General features: G+C 35.3%; 1 protein-coding gene across 1 annotated transcript in view; it reads right to left on the bottom strand.

The window, feature by feature from the left end:
• Window positions 1-16550, bottom strand: part of LOC129234448 (tektin-5-like) — a 48199-nt gene extending 31649 nt beyond the window's left edge. The window contains exon 1 of the mRNA XM_054868451.1: window positions 16386-16550. Coding sequence (XP_054724426.1) covers window positions 16386-16497 — 112 coding nt within the window. The 5' untranslated portion in view covers window positions 16498-16550. The remainder of the gene's footprint in view (window positions 1-16385) is intronic.
• Window positions 16551-19176: the final 2626 nt, after the last annotated feature.

Here is a 19176-nt window from a genome sequence, read left to right as displayed (position 1 = left end):
TTTTCCGCATGTGGTCGAATCGAAAAAAAAGCTCAACATTCATTTGGGGGTGAGCAAAATGGAAATTAAGGGCGATTTTTGAGTGAAAATTTTTTCGCGAATACAATACTTCCTTTTTTGTAAAAGGAAGTAAAAAAGTTATAAGCCGTTTCAATCAAGTTAGAAAAATCTCATCTTTATTCAAATTATTAATGTTTTACTTGGCGTTGCCATATTTACGTCTTTTAGATTCGTTTGTTTCTTCTTACTTTTTCACAAATTTTAAGAGTTTCGATTTTAACGGAAAATCTTAGGTTCAACTCAATTTAAGCCCCGAGCTAATGAGCAAAATGCATTATTAGAGACCACGAATATGAAAGCGACTTTTCAAACGTACAAAACTGCAGTTTCGCAATGCTCAAGAGCCCCTTAGCCCTTACGGCTCTGTAAGTTGGTACGAGCAATTTCGAAACACGGGAAGGGGTGCTTTTTGTTCCAAAGGAAACTCATAATGAGTTTTTAATCTGTTTCTTTTCAATTGATGATTTAAATCTTTGCGAATCAAATAAGATTGCTGGTGGGTTGGTGAGCGTTAGCGAGCAGGGGGCAGAGCCTCCTAGTAACGAAAAAAGTAACAACAAATATACTGGTAGCTCAGCCGGAGTACCGGATAACTTAATTAAAAAAAAAAGACTTACCAAAATATTAGGGAGTCCCCTAGTCATAAAAAAAAGACGAATTTTGGAAGTGCAATATCTCTAAAATTATTTGTTATACAACGCTTCCATTGAGCTTAAGTCGAAGCAAATTTAATGCATTTGAAAATGAGTGACAACAGTTAGTATTAAAAAATGTACCCTAGAAGGTACAGGGCGAGAAGTGAAGAAAAAATGTAAAATTTCTACAGTTCTTCACTCATTACGCAGCGACACCGCTTTTTCGAAATTGCAAACTTGGATTCATAGTATACCCTAACTAATCCAAATAACATGCGAAAAAAATATGTATAACATAGAACTACATCGCACTTTGCGAGTTTTGCTTTTTTTAACACGCTTTTATTCGTTTCACCTGTGTGTATGTATGAATGTATATTTGTGTGTATGCATCTTGTAACGGAATCGTGCAACTCAAATTTCGCCAACTTCCTACAATCGGATCCTTTTGAAATTTGGCACGTTACCCAGGGGGGCCCACCCCCTAAGAGCAAGGGCGCACCCACCCTAAATATCGTGAACCCCCCACACAAAAAGCAAGAAACCTCCCCCACCTAAAAATGAAAAAAAAACACCCTCAAACCCCCCCCCCCCCTAAAAATTTCAATGGCGCAGTCTACGTCATGTACTCACCCCCCTAGGTGGGCACCCCTGCGCTACCTCAGACCCGATGACAATGCAATATTCTATAAACAAATCAATCAACTGTTAATTGTCACTTTATTCCAATTTTAATCAACACTTTGGCATAAATTCAACAATGTAAAAAAAGAATTTTTTTTAAAAAAACGCATTAAAAAAAGCAAAAATTATTTAAAAACATCTATAAAAACCTTTGATTTTTCTGCATAAGATAAAACTTATTCCAATGTTTCAAGGTAATTAGAACATGAGTTTGTTTTTAACTAATTTCATGCCAAAATTTAGGTGAGCCTTAAATTGGCAATTCATTGTTGATCAGGCCATTGTTGAACAATACTTGTATAGAGGCAGCAAAAAAAAAAAAAAAAAAAAAAAAAAAAAAAAAAAAAAAAAAAACACGCTTTTGTAGCAAAATAAACTAAAAAGTAAAAAATAATCTTTGGATGTTAAGTATATAAAGTAATTGACTAAACACATAATTTTAATATAATACAAAAAACCGATTCTTATCAATTGTCTCGAATTTCTTCCATTTGTTGTCCACTCAAAAACGTAAATCGACAGCACCTCACGGTTTTTTTTTAATTCATTAAAATTACTTTACGTACTTATCATCCAAAGATTATTGTTTACTTTTTAGTTCATTTTGCTATAAAAGCGTGTTTATTTTTAGTTTTTTAAACTACTGTTTTATACATGTACGTTTTAACTGTATTGCAATAGCAGAGAACTCAATCAAAATTTTCATACAGCTCACAAGCACTCAGAGGCGTAGGAACTCTGTAGAAGTAGGGGGAGCTGGGACACAGTATAAGAAGTGTCTGGAATCTAAGGGGCAGAAGCAGAGGGGCAACCAGAAAATAATTTGGGGGGGGGGGGGTGGCGGGGGAAGGGAGGATTTTAAACGTTTTTCCCCATAAAAAATTGGCTTCGAAGCTTCCATCTCTTATTGAATATTGTATATATACAATTGTTTACGGAGAGAATGAGGTGATTAAACTTCTGGTTTTGAAAAGGAGTCGGTTAGTACTTGAAGATGAGCACGTAGAAATAGAGGTGTTTCGGGGTCTCTCCCGGAAAATTTTCAAAATTCTTGCTCTAAAATCGAACTTATAGGTGATCTTTGATAATGTTAAGTGGAGAAAAGGTTCAAATACCCTCCCTGAAAAATTTTCGAAATTAATGTCTTAAAACGCGATTATATACCATATTTGTTGCCTTTAGTGAAAATATGACTCGAAGGATTATTCTCTATCGATTTTTCGAACGATTTACATCGCCGTCCCAATATTTCGAATTGGAAGTCCTAAAAACGTAACTGTAGACAACCTTCAATGATAGAAGGGGAAAAGGCTGTACTAGGGCTCTACTCTGGAAATTTTTCAAAAGTGAAGTCCTAATAGAGAGCGTTTTTCAATGATGTAATCAGAAAAGGTTCCGAGGTTTCTTCTTCTTAATTTTCTCAAAATTGTAGTTGCTGAAAAACGCGACTGTGGATCATATTTGTTGGCGTTAGGGGTCCAGCAATTTTTTTGAAATTGAAGTCCCAAAAACGGAATATTACATAATCTCCCATGTTGTTGGAGGGCAAGGCATTCAAAGGACTCTCTTCCGGAAATTTTCAGGGAATTGAGCCTTGAAAACAAAATTTGAGGCACTCTGTAATAATTTTGGAGGAAAGCGGAGGCTTCGACAGCGTAGCATTTAGAAGACTTTCTTATTTTTTGAGAACTAGAAAAAGGGGAATAGATGAAACAGGAGGGCGGAAAAACAGGACGTTGGATATGTGTTAAAATGAATTATACACTATATATCATATTGTTCAGATAAATTTTTAGTTTAAAGTCTTTGAGTCCTTGATAGAAACAATAAAATATTGTTGGCTTTTTTTTTTTTTTTTCTGCAATAATAGATGAAAGGTAACAATTTTGGCATAAAAATCAATCTGTAAGTGATAAAAAAAATCGTAATTTTAAGAAAGCAAAAAAGAAAAAAAAATAATAATAATTAATTTGAATTTTGACATCTGGAATTCAAATTATGTTTTTCGCAATCACGAGTGTGTGTGTGTATGTAGGCGTGTGTGTTTGTGTCTGTGTGGGCAGTTGTGTGTATGAGTGTTTGTGGTAGGGGGGGGAATGTGTATGTGTGCGTAGGCATGTGTTTGTGTCTGTGTGCAGGCATGAGTGTGTGGGTAGTTGTGTGTAGGTGTGTGTATATGTCCGTATGTATGCGTGTGTGTGTTTGTGTATGTGTGTAGGTGTATGTATGTGTGTGTATGTGTTTGTTTGTACGTGCGTGTATGTATGCGTGTAAGTGTAGGATATTGACTCTACCTAGAGATGGTTTTCGCTAGAGGAGCAGCATCGTGAGGCCGGTCGACGGTGGTGCTGCAGAGGGTGCTGGCGGGAAAATAAAATGATAGCACATCAAAACAGTCAAATAAAAGCAATAAGCAATCGTGATTGCTCAAAAAACAAGAATAACTGTAACTTCGTAAAGTATAATCTGAGGGGTCAGATAACTTAAAATGAGATACAGTGGCTCCCAAAAGTGTTCGTACACCTTGAAATTTTGTAGTAAAATCAAAATAACGCAAAACTGAATTCGAATATGAAGTCCTTTTTTTTTCACACCATTCCTATGCCATTCTGAATAAAACCCAATAGTTTTTTTCAAAATATTGCCAGATTTTATTTTTGAAATTTGTCAAAAGACGAAGGGTCAGAGAAAAAAATACGCTACAAAAGTCATCGCACACTGAAATATTTTCGAATAAATTCATGATTAAAATTATCATAGTTTTTTTTTAATTATTATTTTTGCATTGTGTTGACACACTGTAAAGTCATTTGGCTTTAATTTTTTGATTATTTGTGCCCTAATATTCTGCTTATTATTTTAAAATGGCAGCTATGCGCATAAACCAAAAACACAATTTGAAATTTGATGTTTTTTCTCTCTCATTAGCCGTAAATTGGCTTGAAATGTCTCTAAATTAGTTATTTTATACCATTCTATAGTGAAATGCTTGATAAAATGCTTTAAAGACAAGAAACGGATCGAAAACAAGGTAATAAAATTTCAAATGCAAAGTTAACAAAGCGTGATCGGAGATTTACAGTTACAAAAATGATGAAAAATACACCTTTGAGTGATGAAAAATTTTCTGCAGAATTGAATGAAACATTTTCGTTTAATTTTCCCCTAAAATTATTCGCCAAGTTCTCTGATTACCTGGATTAAATGGGCCGCCCTCTTCCTGCTGAAATTTTCTTGTTCGTGCGAAAAACAGAAAACTTACGTTTTCCGCCGTAAAATCAATGATAAATAAGCTCAAAACATTTTGAACATCGTCTTACTTAAAAATAAAAATAAATTCAACATTTTGGGTTGAATTGTTGCATAATTGTAAATAGAAAAAAAATTAGAAATTAAATCTATTGAACTTAGTTGGGATCAGTTAATCAGGACGGTGAAGGTGTTATTGTGTGACGGTGCAGGACTTGGAAGTTTGAAATTTTTCGATGAATCATGCTGTTCAGTGAAATATTTTTAAAAACAATTTTAAATTATTAACCCAAAATTTGGCAATCGGAAACTTTTTTTTATCAATGGAACGATAAGAAGCATACGTTTGCGTTTGATGGTGCCTCAAATATTGTCATTAAACTTAGAAATATCTCCTCAATCGCCAGATTTAAACTTAATAGAACATATTTGGAGATATCTGGTGGATATATTACGAAAATACACTATTGAAACGGAAAACGAATTAGAAACAGTAAGACTCGAAGTGCGGAAAAAAAAGAAAGAAAAAAAAACAATGGAATCTATTCCCAGACGTTTAAAAGCTGTTGCTGATACTGCATGATATTCTACTAAATAATAACTTAGTAAAAAGTTAGATTATTTACTAGTTTTTTGACATTTTTTTCAAAGTGTACGAAGACTTTTGTGAGATCAAGTTTCTGGCACTTTTTGATTATTGATTTCTTAAAAATCAAGTTTTATTATGTTATTAACAATTTTCATGTAGTTTTGTTAAAAAATAAATCAAAGATCTTATAATTAAATACCCGTTCCAAAATATTAATTTTAACGAATCGATAATGGTGTATTTCGTTGAAAATCGTAAGTGTACGAATACTTTTGGGAGCCACTGTAAGTTTTTGGAAAGTTGAAATTATTTGAACAAGTTCAACATTATTTGAACAAGTTCAACATTATTTGAACAAGTACAAACAACCTTAGTAACCTTTTTTCAGTCATGTCTGGAGCACCTTCCATGTTATTCATCTTTAAATGCCAAACTGGGTCATTATTATCTCTTTTTGTGATCATTGGACTAATGGCGAATCCAGGGGGGCTATGAGGCTGCAGCCACCCCCATACCAGAAATAAATTCTTTCACCCTCTGTCTATGCATCTTAATGTTAAAATATATATATATAATATCATACATCAATTCTATCTTTATCAATTAATTTGTTTTCGCTCTTCTAAAGGTTGATACACAAATTTGCGATAGTAACAGATACAGGAGTGTTAGTTTTCTGAAATTTCCCTTCAAATTTCTGAACTTTTTCCCTACCTGTTCTAAATATTTATACATTTACTCACTGAAAGAAGGAAAGGAGAAAAAAGTGTAGGTATAATAGCTACTTGTTTTTCTTTCTTTCTCTCTCTTTAATTTTCGTGTTTAATATCAATTCTTAAAATTTTGTCTTCTTTCTCGCTGTTTTTCACTATTTGTTTAACATCTTTCAGCTTTTCTTTCTTCTATTTTATTTACATCACCTTGTCAGCGTAATTGTTTTGCATCCTTAACAAGAATTGAAAATTTTGTCTTCAAATTGCATAACAAATATGTCTAAACAAATGAAAAAACTTTGAATATACATTTAAAATTTAGAATTTTAACACTGAATACTAAATTTCAGATAATTTCAAATGTAACTCAGAAAGATTCATTAGCCATTAACACCCCTAGATAGCAGATAATGATACAGAACACTTTCGTTTACATCGATAAACTTTGGTAATGACAAGGAGACCTCAGCAAGAATTTTAAATACCTCAGCCGCCCCCAGAATAAAATTCTGGATTCGCCACCGCATTGGACAAATGAACCGCGTGCAAAACCAATAAAAATATGAACTGAACTGCAATGCCGCTCTCGAAAGCCGAAACACGAGCTCAAGGTGGGGAGCAAATCCATATTGGTACTGGTACTGATTTTCGCAGGTCGCGGGGTAGAGCCCAGTTTTCCGCATTTCTGGAATCAAGAGATGTTTTAACAGTAAAAAAAGGGTGAAGGTGAATTCAAGTGCACTGACCACTCCGTCTGCCTCCTGCTTTTGTTGCTTATTGGGTGAAAATTTCGAAATTCCTAGAAAATGCAGATCACATTTTTGAAATCAGGTTTGAGGAAATCAATGCACGGCAATAAGCTGCAGTGCTAGAATTTTCCGGGGGAACTGAGCCGGTTTGAAATATTCCAGGGGGAGCTCAAGCTCCCCCAGTTCCCCCGGTTCCGACGCCTATGCAAGCACTATGATGAGAGGTCACTGTGACCTCCCAAAAAATCCTTATTCGTCAAATTCTGTCTGATGATTCGGCCAAATTGCGGATTTCAGCCCTCCCAAAGTTCAGAGTGCCGCCCTTGAATCCCGCCGTGGCTTAAGAACACTGATGATCAGTATTAACATTCGAGTGCTAAAACAATGCAAACGTTTCCCTCCTATTTCATTATTTCCGGACATATATTTGATCTTATAATTTTTTTTAAAGCTATTTCTTGTATTGCACGGTGAGGACTCAAAAGGACTCCCCCCCCCCCAAATCCCGAATGGTGCTAGCCCAGTTGCTCTCTTCTCTACCATTTTGAACTTTTCAATGGCAACCCACGCTCTGAACCCCGAATGGTGCTAAAATTTGCGCCAAGCTAAGGCGCCAGATTTTTAAGCTTAGAAATTTACTCTTGAAAACAGCCTTGAATGTCCGAGCACCTAAGCCCCTCCCTTCAAACCCTACGTAGAGTTGGAAGACACCCGATTGGTCAATCGTGTTTCCGGTCAGTTGGGCGGAGTCCCCCGTGGAGAAATTTTTGAACCAAATAGGAAAACACCGTATTGCACGATTCCAAGCTTCGTGTCTCATTCTTTCAAATCATGTTCTTGATTATAAATCGGAATGATATTTCAGATTGCAGAAATTGGGTCAAGGAGATGCATGGTATTTTTCTCTGTTTTTTTTTTTTTAAATTTTTTTTAAATTTTTTTCTCTTTTTTTTTAAATAGCTTTTGTATCGAGAAACAGTGACTGACATATTTTATTAAAAAATCTTCGTAAGGACATTCATTTTTTTTCTTGACTAAATAAGGCTTATTTGAAAGTCTCGAATAGGAAGTTTCCGTACTAAATGACTTTTTTAATTTAAGACCTCGGAGTAAGAAAAAAGTAGCTCCACATTTTAAAAACTTTCAGGTATCACCGAAACGTTAATTTTCAAAAATTTTGTTTTCATGTTTAGCATCATGTTGGAGTTTTTCTCTATGAAACCAAGTTCACTGACATTTTAATGAAATATAATGCATCTCCTTGTTATTAATTGTTATGTATTGGAGCTGCACCGGTCTTGCTTCAGATACATAAAGTAGTTCAAATGCAGTGTTGCCAGATGGTCGAATCCAGATTTCCCCAATTCCTTTTCCAACTTTTCCCCAAAAAGCGATGTTTTCTATCAAAATTCCCCAAACTCAAAAATTATTTTTTCACTAATATTTTCATAAAATGAATCGACTTTCTCTGATATTTTTGTCTCTTAAAAAAAATGTTTTTTCCCCAAATAGCCAAGTTTTTTTATAAAATTCCCCAACTTTTTTTTCTTCCCATTTTCGCTTTTTTTTTTTTTTTTTTGGTCTTCTCTTTATTTTTATCTTTTTTTTTACCTTTACTAATAATAAAACTGAAAGTCTCTCTGTCCGGCTCTCTCTCTCTGTCAGAATCTCTGTCTGTCAGGATCTATGTGACGCGCATAGCACCTAGACCGTTCGACCGATTTTCATGAAATTTGACAAAGAGTTAGTTTGTAGCATGGGGGTGTGCACCTTTCAGCGATTTTTTGAAAATTCGATTTTGTTCTTTTGCTATTCCAATTTTAAGAACATTTTCCCGAGCAAAATTATCATAAGATGGACAACTAAATTACCAAGTTATCATAATGTGGAACCGTAACGTGGTCAAGCCAATTGGCGAGAAATTCATCATGCATAATTTGTAAATACACAGGTGAACCAAAATACCTCTTAATTTTCTACTACGGGCAAAGCCGTGCGGATGCCACTAGTCATAAATACAAGCGCCTGACCGAGAGATAAGAAATAACCAAATATTTTTTTTTCTACTCGCATTTACTACTCTGCTTTTGTATGTACATTTAAACTATGATTTTTGTATGTATTTATCCAAGAACATTCTTTATCACACTTATTTTTGCCTGTTTCACGTATCAATTAGTTTCTCACTCAGAACTATTAATGCGAATTCCGTAGCATAATATTCGACATAATGCGAAATGTGAATTCCATAAAGTTGAGCAAAGCTAAACCAACGCTGTTTGATACAAGCAATGTAACTACTAGATGTCAAGACGCGAATTTAAATACGAAAAAAAAAATCCCTAGGTGTTTTTTCCCCCCAAGTTTTCCCAAAGAAAAATTTTTTTCCCCAAAGAATTCCCCTCAAAACCCATTTCCCCAAAATTTCCCCAGAGAGCACCAGATTTCCCCAAAATGGGGAAATTTCCCCCAATCTGGCAACACTGTCTAAATGCATGTTGGAACTCGAATAATAATTCAAATAATATTTAGTTCTAATAAAACAATGGCCGCCTACCTTGTCTAGTAGTCAGAGAATGACTGCGACAGGAAGGTCCATTTTCGAATCCCGGTTCGGGCATAGACGTACCTTCTCTCTCCTGTCCTTGTCCTTTCTTTGTGTGAAAGTGTTGTTATGCTGGGTTGCCTACCCTATAAACGGGTCCTTATGGCATGTGTGTACTGTAGAAGTCGGACTTCACACCAAATTACGGTACAGTTTTTAAAGTGAAGCAGCGGCATCCCGAATTGCCAGCCTAGCTAGCACACGACAACAACAATAAAACAATGCGAGTAACGTGATTTAAAAAAAAAAAAAAAACAATTTTGGCTTCAAATTATGCAACCTTTCCCCTCCCCCCTTTCACCTGAAATGTAGCGTTTAACAGCTTCTTTAATTTAATATCTTATTGAATGTTGGTTGGATATGTCTTGTTCTTGCGCAGAACGAGATATACAGTAGAACTTCGTTTATCCGGTTCTTTTTGCTCCAGCCAAGCAACTCCTGATCCAGCACCCCCACAGGTAGGCTAATTTAAACCTAAGGCTGACAGGTATTGATTTGGAACGGGGCTTTTGGAAGGATTTTGCAATCACGGCAGATCACGTGCGCCTGCCGCTATGAGATGTACACGGAGAGTCTTGGATCGAGTACGTATCGAATTCAGGATCCTTTAGCCATTATCCCGGCTCCTTATCGACCGGATTATATCTCGGCTAGTCAGAACGTTTAATTGTTATGATGATTAAAATCTTAAGAGATGCGCCCACAGCTTGTTGCTGGTCATCTCTTTTGAATTTTCAGTTCAGAGTTTCATCAAAGTGAAATATTCTTTAAAAATATGCTTTTTAGCCTACTTTCCCAGTAAAAATCAGAGAAAGCAGAAAAAAGCATGAAATAAGGCTTAATACATCTTAAAAATATCCCGAAAAAACAAAAAAAAAGTCAAAAATAAATAAAATAGTTAGATAAATATTGAAAAATTAAAAATTGGAAAGTAGGGTATTGAGATGGGGAAAAATGTCTGTCGGTCTGTCTGTTTGTCGGTCTGTCTGTCGGTCTGTCTGTCCCCCCTAATAACTTTTGAATGAATAGTCCGATTCGAACAAATTTTTTTTTTGTTAGAAAGATCTCGGTGAGGACATCTCATTCCCATAACTCATTTTTTGATTTGAACAATTTTTCATTCAATTTTGAACAGTTCAAAAAACTTAACATTAGCGCCTACGGGGAAATTCAAATCAAAAATAAATCTTGAACTTAGAAGCGAAGTGGCTCCAAACAAACTTTGTAGGGAAAAGCTTTTGATGAAAAACATGTATCGAAAATATCTTTTTGATTTGAACAAGTTTTCGTTCAATTTTGAACAGTTCAAATCTCTTAACATTAGCGCCTAAGGGGAAACTGAAAGTCAATATAGATTCCGAACTTAAAAGCGGACTTACTTCAAACAAACTTTGTTGGAAATAGCTCTTGACGACCTACTCCCGACTCCGACTCCGAGAATTTAGGGGCACCTGACTCCGACTTTGACTCTGACTCCTGTGCCCGACAACTAATCGGACTCCAACTCCCCGACTTCGACTCTGACTTCGTAGCTTTGGCAAACATTTATACACGGAGGACAAATGACTGACTCCGATTTTTGGATATTCGACTCCGACTCTTTTATCCCAAAATGAGATTGACTCCGACTCCGCTGCTGTGGTTTTAATTGTGAAATAATTATTGTTGATATGACTTGTTTTTATTTTCACGCTAAAGTTTTAATTTAGGTATTCAGTTTTCGGCGAATAAACTCGAAGTCATTTATGTTAAAGATATGCGCAGACGATTTCTTTTTTTTTTTTTTTTTTTGACAATGAAAATTATTTCTTTAAGTTGACATTTTATTGTTTTTATTTATTTTGGTAAGTGCATTAATTCGTTTAAAAAATTATTTTTGCCAACAGAGGAAAAAGAAACGATTTTTTTATACAGTGGCTCCCAAAAGTGTTCGTACACTTTGAAATTTTTTAGTAAAACCAAAATAACTCAAAACTGAATTCGAATATGAAGTTCAATATTTTTTCACATCATTCCTAAGTCATTCTTAATACAACTCATTGGTTTTTTTCAAAATATTGACGGATCTTCTTTTTGAAATGGGTCAGAAAACGAAGAGACAGAGATATAACACGCCACAAAAGTCATCGTACACTCAAATAGTTTCGAATAAATTCATGTTTAAAATTATCATATGCCATTTTATTAATATTTTTGCAGTGTGTTGACCCTTATAAGTCATTTGGCTTTAATTTTTTGTTTATTTATTCCTTAATATTGTGCTTATTACTATAAAATGGCTGGTATTCGTAAAAAACCGCAAACACCATTCAAAATTTGAATTTTTTTTCCCACAGAAGCGGTAAATTGGTTTGAAATGTCTCTAATGTAGTTAATTTATTTGTTTGTATATGAAAGTGCTTGATAAAATGCTTTAAAGAAAGAAATCGGAGCGAAAACAAAGTAAGAAAAGGTTAACCGGCAAAGTTGACAAAACGTATTTGGAGATTTAAAGTTAAAAAAATTATGAAAAATACATGTTTGAGTGCTGTAAAAGTTTCTGCAGAGTTAAATGAAACATTTTACATTTAATTTTCACCTAAAATTGTTCGCCAAGTTCTCTGATTAGCTGGATTAAATGGGACCTCTTCCCGCAGAAATTTTCTTGATCGTGCGAAAAACAGAAAGCTTACGCTTTTCGTCGCAAAATCAATGATAAATAAGCTCAAAACGTTTTAGAATTACGTCTTACTTACAGATAAAAATTAATTCAACATTTTTGGTTGAATTATTGCATAATTGTAAGTAGAAGAAAAAATTATGAACTTAATCTTAAGAACTTAGTGGGATCATTTAAACAGGACGGTGGAGGTGTTTTAGTGTGAGGGTGCATATCAGCATCAGGACTTGGTAGTTTGGAATTTTTTGATGAAACAATGAATCATGATGTTCCTATAAATATTTTAAAAACCATTTTTGAACTCTTAGCCAAAAATTTGGTTATTGGAAACAACTTTGTTTTCTATCAAGATAACGATAAGAAGCACACGGTTTTCAACGTTTGCGTCTAGTGCCTCGAAAATTGTCCTAAAACTTAGAAAATACCCCCTCAATCTCCAGATTTTAACTTAATGTAACGTATTTATAGATATCTGGGGGTTAGATTACGAAAATAGGGCTTTAAAACGAAAATAGAGCTATGAATAGTAAGACTCGAAGTGTAGTTGAACACTTACTCAGAAATTACGCAAAAAAAGAAAGAAAAAGAATAAAATTTATTCCTAGACGTTTAAAAGATGTTATGAATGCTGTATGATATTCTACTAATTGATAACTTAATCAAAAGTTAGATTATTCAATAATATATAGACATTTTATAAAGTGTACGAAGACTTTTGTGAGATAAAATTTCCGGCACTTTTTGGTTTTTGATTTTTAAAAAATTAAGTTTTAATATTTTTTAAAAACTTTTCATGTAGTTTTGTTAAAAATAGATCATAGATCTTATAATTAAATACCTATTCCGAAATATTAATTCTAACCAATGGATTGGGGCCGATTTCGTTGAAAGTCGAAAGTGTACGAAGACTTTTGGGAGCCACTGTATATGATGTATTTATTTTAATGAACTTATTATTATTATTTTTTCGTTTTGAAAGCTGTTAAAGATTCTTTTTTTTAATGGAAGGAAGTGTATTAGCTGCTTTGTTTAAAAGGTGCTGCTATTTTATTTGTTCGTTTTTTTAAAGAAAAGTAAGGAATATTTTATTCCTAGAAATCAGCTTAAAATGTTTAAAAGAATATGTTTGAAAAAAATTTGCGATTTTAGCTATTTTTGAGAACATTGATCAGGTACTAGAAAGTAGTATGGGTATACGAGAAAGTAGGCTCGTCTAGTTCTAGACAGAACTTCTTGTTTTTTTCATACCTTGTCAAACGCTGCCTAATTGCAATCTCGTAAAAGCGCAATTCTGTCAACTCCCAATTATCCGTGGAATCGGGTGGTACAGATAGTGAAAACTGCGGATTACCGCAAAAAGGTTACTAATGAGAAGCAAATAAAATAAAAGTTGCTTTCGATGTTTAAAAGCTTGATTTTTTTGAACATAAAACAGAACACAAGCCGTGAAAAGGCGTACACTACTTTTAAATTTTTTTTTTTTTCCATGTGCTAAAAACATAAAAGCAGTAAAGAACAAGAAGTTCCGTCTAGAACTAAACGAGCCTACTTTTCCGTATACCCATACTACTTTCTAGTACCTGATCAATATTCTCAAAAATAGCTAAAATCGCAAATTGTTTCAAACATATTTTTTAATATTTTTAACTGATTTCTAGGAAAAAAGTATTCCTCACTCATCTAAAAAATTAGATGCGTAAAAATAAATAAATAAATAAACGAACAAATAAAACAGCAGCACCTTTTAAACAAAGCAGCTAATAAACGTTTTTCCATTAAAAAAATTCCTTAACAGCTTTCAAAACGAAAAAATAATAATTAAAATTAATAAGCTCATTAAAACAAATCCATCATATCAAAAAAAAAAAAATCGTTTTTTTTCCCCTGGTGCCAAAAATAATTTTTAAATTAATTGATGCATTTACCAAAATAAATAAAAACAATAAAATGTAAACTTAAAAAAATAATTTTCACTGTCAAAAAAAAAAAAAAAAAAAACTTCTGCGCATATCTTTATGTAGAAACATAAATGACTTCGAGTTTACCCGCCGAAAACTGAATACCTAAATTAAAACTTTAGCATGAAAATAAAAACAAGTCATATTAACAATAATTATTTTACATTTAAAACCATAGCTGCAGAGTCGGAGTCAATCTCATTTTGGGATAAAGGAGTCGGAGTCGAATATCCAAGAATCGGAATCAGTTATTTGTCCTCCGTGTATAAATTTTTGCCAAAGCTACGAAGTCAGAGTCGAAGTCGGGGAGTCGGAGTCCGATTAATTGTCGGGCACAGGAGTCGGAGTCGGAGCCTGGAGTTTGGCGTCAAGAGCTATTTCCAACAAAATTTGCTTCAGATAAATCCACCTTCAAGTAAGGAATCTACATTGACTTTCAGTTCTCCATAGGCGCTAATGTTAAGGGATTTGAACTGTTCAAAATTGAACGGAAAATTGTTCAAATCAAAAAGATATTTTATATACAAGTTTTTAATCAAAAGCTTTTTCCTACAAAGTTTGCTTGAAGCAAATTCACCTCACAGTTCGGAATTGCCTTGAATTTCCCCGTAGGCGCTAATGTTAAGTTTTTTTTGAACTGTTCAAATTTGAACAAAAAATAGTTCAAATCAAAAAGTCAAACATGTGAATGTTGTGTCCTCGCCGAGTGCTTTCGAACAAAAAAAAAAGTTTTTTCGAGTCAGACTATTCATTCAAAAGTTATTAGGGGGGGGGGACAGACAGACAGACCGACAGACATTTTTTCCCATCTCACTACCGTACTTTCCACTTTTTAATTTTTCGATATTTATTTAATTATTTTATTTATTTTTCACTTTTTTTTGTTTTTCGCGATATTTTTAAGATGCATTAAACCTTCTTTCATGCTTTTTTCTTCTTTTTCTGACTTTTACTGGGAAAGTAGGCTAAAAAGTGTACTCCCGATGAAGCCAAGGTTCTTTTTTTCCAACTGAGTACAGTATTTTTTCCCCGGGATACTCTCAAATAAGCAGCAACGTGGTCATTCTGCTCGTGGATAATCGTGAGTTTACTGTAACTAGAAAAGAGAATAAAAGAAATTCATAGATATATAGACTAGATACACAGCGAGAAACCGACTCCATGGGCAACCGAGACCATCTTGTTAACGGGCAAGCGTCCGAACAACGCAAGTGCGTAAACAACTTTTTGGGGCTCCTACGCCTCCGAGGATGCAAAAAGATACTGGAGATCAGTGGTTGTATCCTCATAGATTACGCTTTTACCCGTTTAATTCAAGATTCGTAGCCAGTGGCTGCCGCTATGGAGTTCACCCGCCTTCCAAGAGCGTCTACCTGAAATGATCCTCTTTTTCCCCTACGTGTGGGAACTTTCTTATCGCTGTTAGAAAATACCTCCTGTAAAATACCAAAGTAAATGAGCACTTTATATTCAATAACTTTCCTCGAATCAGCTGAACACTTTGATAGAGTGATCTTAACTAATATTAAAGCTGAAAGTCTGGATCTCTGTCCGGATATGTCTGGATGTCTGTGACGCGCATAGCGCCTAGACTTTTCAGCCGATTTTCATGAAATCTGGCACAAAATTAGCTTGTAGCATAGGGGTGTGCACCTCGAAGCGATTTTTTGAGAATTCGATTTTGTTCGTTTTCGATTTCAATTTTAAGAAAGAAATTATGATAACATGGGCGAGCAAATTATCATAACGTGAACGAACAAACTACCATAACATGGGCGAGCAAATTAACATAGCAAATTGGCGAGAAATTCATCATCCATTATTTGTAAATATACAGGTGAACCAAATGACCTTTTGATTTTCTACTACGAGCAAAGCTGTGCGGGTACCGTTAGTTAGAGTTTAGAGAATACGTGAAAATGTAGTTAAACAGCCAATAACGGATTTTTAATTTCTCATTACAAGGGAGATGTTGCAACGAAATTTCATTCATATTGCTGAGTTTCAGTAACGTGGTTGTTTGGCGAGGTTGGTGATAAATAACGGAACTGTTAATGTTATTTAATTTAGTTGGTGGGTTATGTTACACCTTAATAAAAAAAAAATGTTATTTTACAGCCTGTTTTATTTATCTGACGGTTTCAATTTTGATAAAACTTTTAATCAGGTTAGTCCTTTTGAAGTTTTTCGAGGGAAAGGGGGGGGGGGAGGCCAAGGAGGGTATGTACTCAATGCATTTTTTAGGGGAAAAAGCACCAAAATTTATACAAACTGCACATTTTTATTATCTTTTTTTTGAAATCCAAATCGCCCAAACGGCGGACCTGCTTCTAAAGGGGTTTTTGATACATTTATTTGGCGAAGTTTTTACATTTTAATGGTACTTTTGGAATGGCTGTGACACAAAAATTGAAATTTCCCCATAACCCGTTACAGTAACTTAACCCATTAATACTGGCCCACAAAACATTTTACCATACTTACCATCGCCAAAGTGAGAGATGCATTTTTCTCCGTGGGTGAAGCTTATAGCATCATCTGTTCGATTAACCCCTGGTATTGCTTGGATGTATCGCGAATTCGTGAATCCGGACATTGGAACTTTCTTAGGCAAGCTACATATCCAATCTCGCTATAAATTTTGCTCACTATTTCTCTGCCGTCTGCTGTAAATAAATGCGAAAGTGTATGAATATCTTTCCTCGTTCAAAAGATTTGTTTCTAGGCAGCGCTCAACGTTTTAGCATTCCTGCGTTGCTAAGCAACTGTTGAAGCTGTGTGAATGAAGGTTATTGAATGCCGATGAATTAAATATGTTGAGGATTTGTTCATTTTATAGAGGATTGCGGTTGCAAACTTTTAGCGCTATTTTTCCTAGATGGTTAAATAATAAAATCAAAACATTTTTTAAATTGAAATCAAGTCTCTCTAAAGGATCAAAGTTTACTATGATATGACGGGAGCGGGGGTGGGGACATCTGGGGGAATTATCATAACGTGTGTAGGAACAATATTGTTCGCAAATTTGAATCGCATGTAGCCAATTAATTGTTTAATTTCGAAAACAAAATAATTCATTAGTTTGTTAAAACTTTTTTTAAACGACTTCGGGTTGGCCGCAAAAAAAAAAAAAAAAAAAAAAAAAAAAATATATATATATATATATATATATATATATATATATATATATATATATATATATATATATATATATATATATATATGAACTTTTGGCATTTTGAATTCAAATTATGTTTTCCGCAATCACGAGCGTGTGTGTGTATGAATGCGCGTGTGTGTTTGTGTAGGCGCATGTATGTGTGTATGTATGCATGTGTGTGCGTGTTGTGTATGCAGTGCTGTGTGTGTACGCGCGCGCGTGTGTAGGCTTTCGTGTGTGTGTGGGGGGGAATGTGTATGTGTGTATAGGCATATGTGTTTGTGTCTGTGTGCAGGCATGAGTGTGTGGGTAGTTTTGTGTATGTGAGTGTGTAGGTGTGTTTTGTGTATGTGTGTAGGTGTATGTATGTGTGTGTGCATGTGTTTGTGTGTGTAGGTGTATATATGTATATGTGTGTGTGTGTGTGTAGGATATGGGGAGATGGCTTTCGCTAGAGGAGCAGCATCATGTGGACCCGGTCGACGGTGATGCTGCAGAGGGTGCTGGCGGGAAAATAAAATGATAGCACATCAAAACAGTCAAATGAAAGCAATAAGCAATCGTGATTGCTCAAAAAAATGCTTGACCACCAAATTTCCCTGATATAGATTAGTAATGATAATGGTCTCCTCCGTTTACCTAACACCATACTATTGAGACTGTTCTACGGTGGTGTTGGTGTTGGTTTGCCCCAATTAGAAAGCTTGGTTTACACTAAACACACGCTAGAGCTTTCTTTCTCTCTCCTTTATAAGCACTTTTATTATTTCGCATTTTTATTATACTTGGCCTGATTGTCACGGAAAAATCTGAGGCCTGCTTTCGCTTACATCTCAGCAACTTGACTACGTAGAGACTTCGGTATTTCACTAAATGCCACGGAAATATAAATTCGATGCTTGAGGCATCTGGGCCCCTGCCCCTTATCCTCTGGTGTGGTATGTTGATAGTTCCCCGCTTGGGGCATTGCTTTATTTTGGCGCAGAAGATGGTTGCGTGGATGTACGAGAGATGTGGCTTCCTCTAACGGGAGTACCATATAATGGTTAGTCGAAGGCTCTTCAAAGTAAATTTCAACTAAAGTTCATCTTTTTTAAAATAAGTTTAGGGTTTTTTTGAGCAATCACGATTGCTTATTGTTCTCACTTGACCGTCCTTGATGTTACGGTTCCTTTTTCAGCTTGGACCAGGGCCTCTGCAGCACCACCGCCCGCCGTCCTCCAGGCGCGGCTGTCCCCCGGTCCTAAGCTATCCGCTTCTCCTGGTCGGAGGCGACCATGTCCTACACACACGCACGCTCACACACATACAAACGCACAACTTCACACACATACACACACTCATGCCTGCACACAGACACAAACACACATGCCTACATACACACACACACGAACGTCTACACACACACACACACGAACGCCTACACACACACACACGAACGCCTACCACGCACACGCGCGTACACAACACTCACTCACACACATGCATACCTACACTTACACACACACGCACCCACAAACATGCGCCTACACAAACACACACATGCGCCTACACAAACACACACGCGCATACACACGTTCGTGATTGCGAAAAACATAATTTGAATTCAAGATGACAAAAATTCAAATTAAGATAATTTTTTTTTACTTACTACATATTTTTTAAGTTTTATACTTTTTCCCCCGTGGGGGATTTCTAGGCTATTTGAATGAATAAAAATAATAAAATTAAATGAAGACAATGATAAAATGTTGATAAGAAATTTAAAAAAAAAGAAAAATAGTGAAATGAAAATAGATAGGAGCATGCTCCCAGTCAGAGTGTAGCACAATAACTAGAGTCGAAACGAGGTAAGTGAACCCTAGAAGGGATTCACTTCACTCACCCCGTTTCGAATTTGAAACTAAGCTAGCAGAGCGCGAGGTCTGCGAGAATTTGCCAAATCCAATGGATCGTAATTTGGAAGGTTGTTAAGTGGTGGATTGCCAACATGGGGGATGTTGTAATGAAATCTCTTGGCGAGCTTATTGCAAAAGTTGTGGAGCGTCGGGATGCCAACCTCTTCCACCAGCTTGTCCGTACGGACGTACCAGGGAGGGTCGCACGCCGCTCGAA

Source organism: Uloborus diversus, chromosome 1 (genome assembly GCF_026930045.1).
Source record: "Uloborus diversus isolate 005 chromosome 1, Udiv.v.3.1, whole genome shotgun sequence".
Classification (NCBI taxonomy): Eukaryota; Metazoa; Arthropoda; class Arachnida; order Araneae; family Uloboridae; genus Uloborus; species Uloborus diversus.
This window is presented reverse-complemented; position numbering and strand designations above follow the sequence as displayed.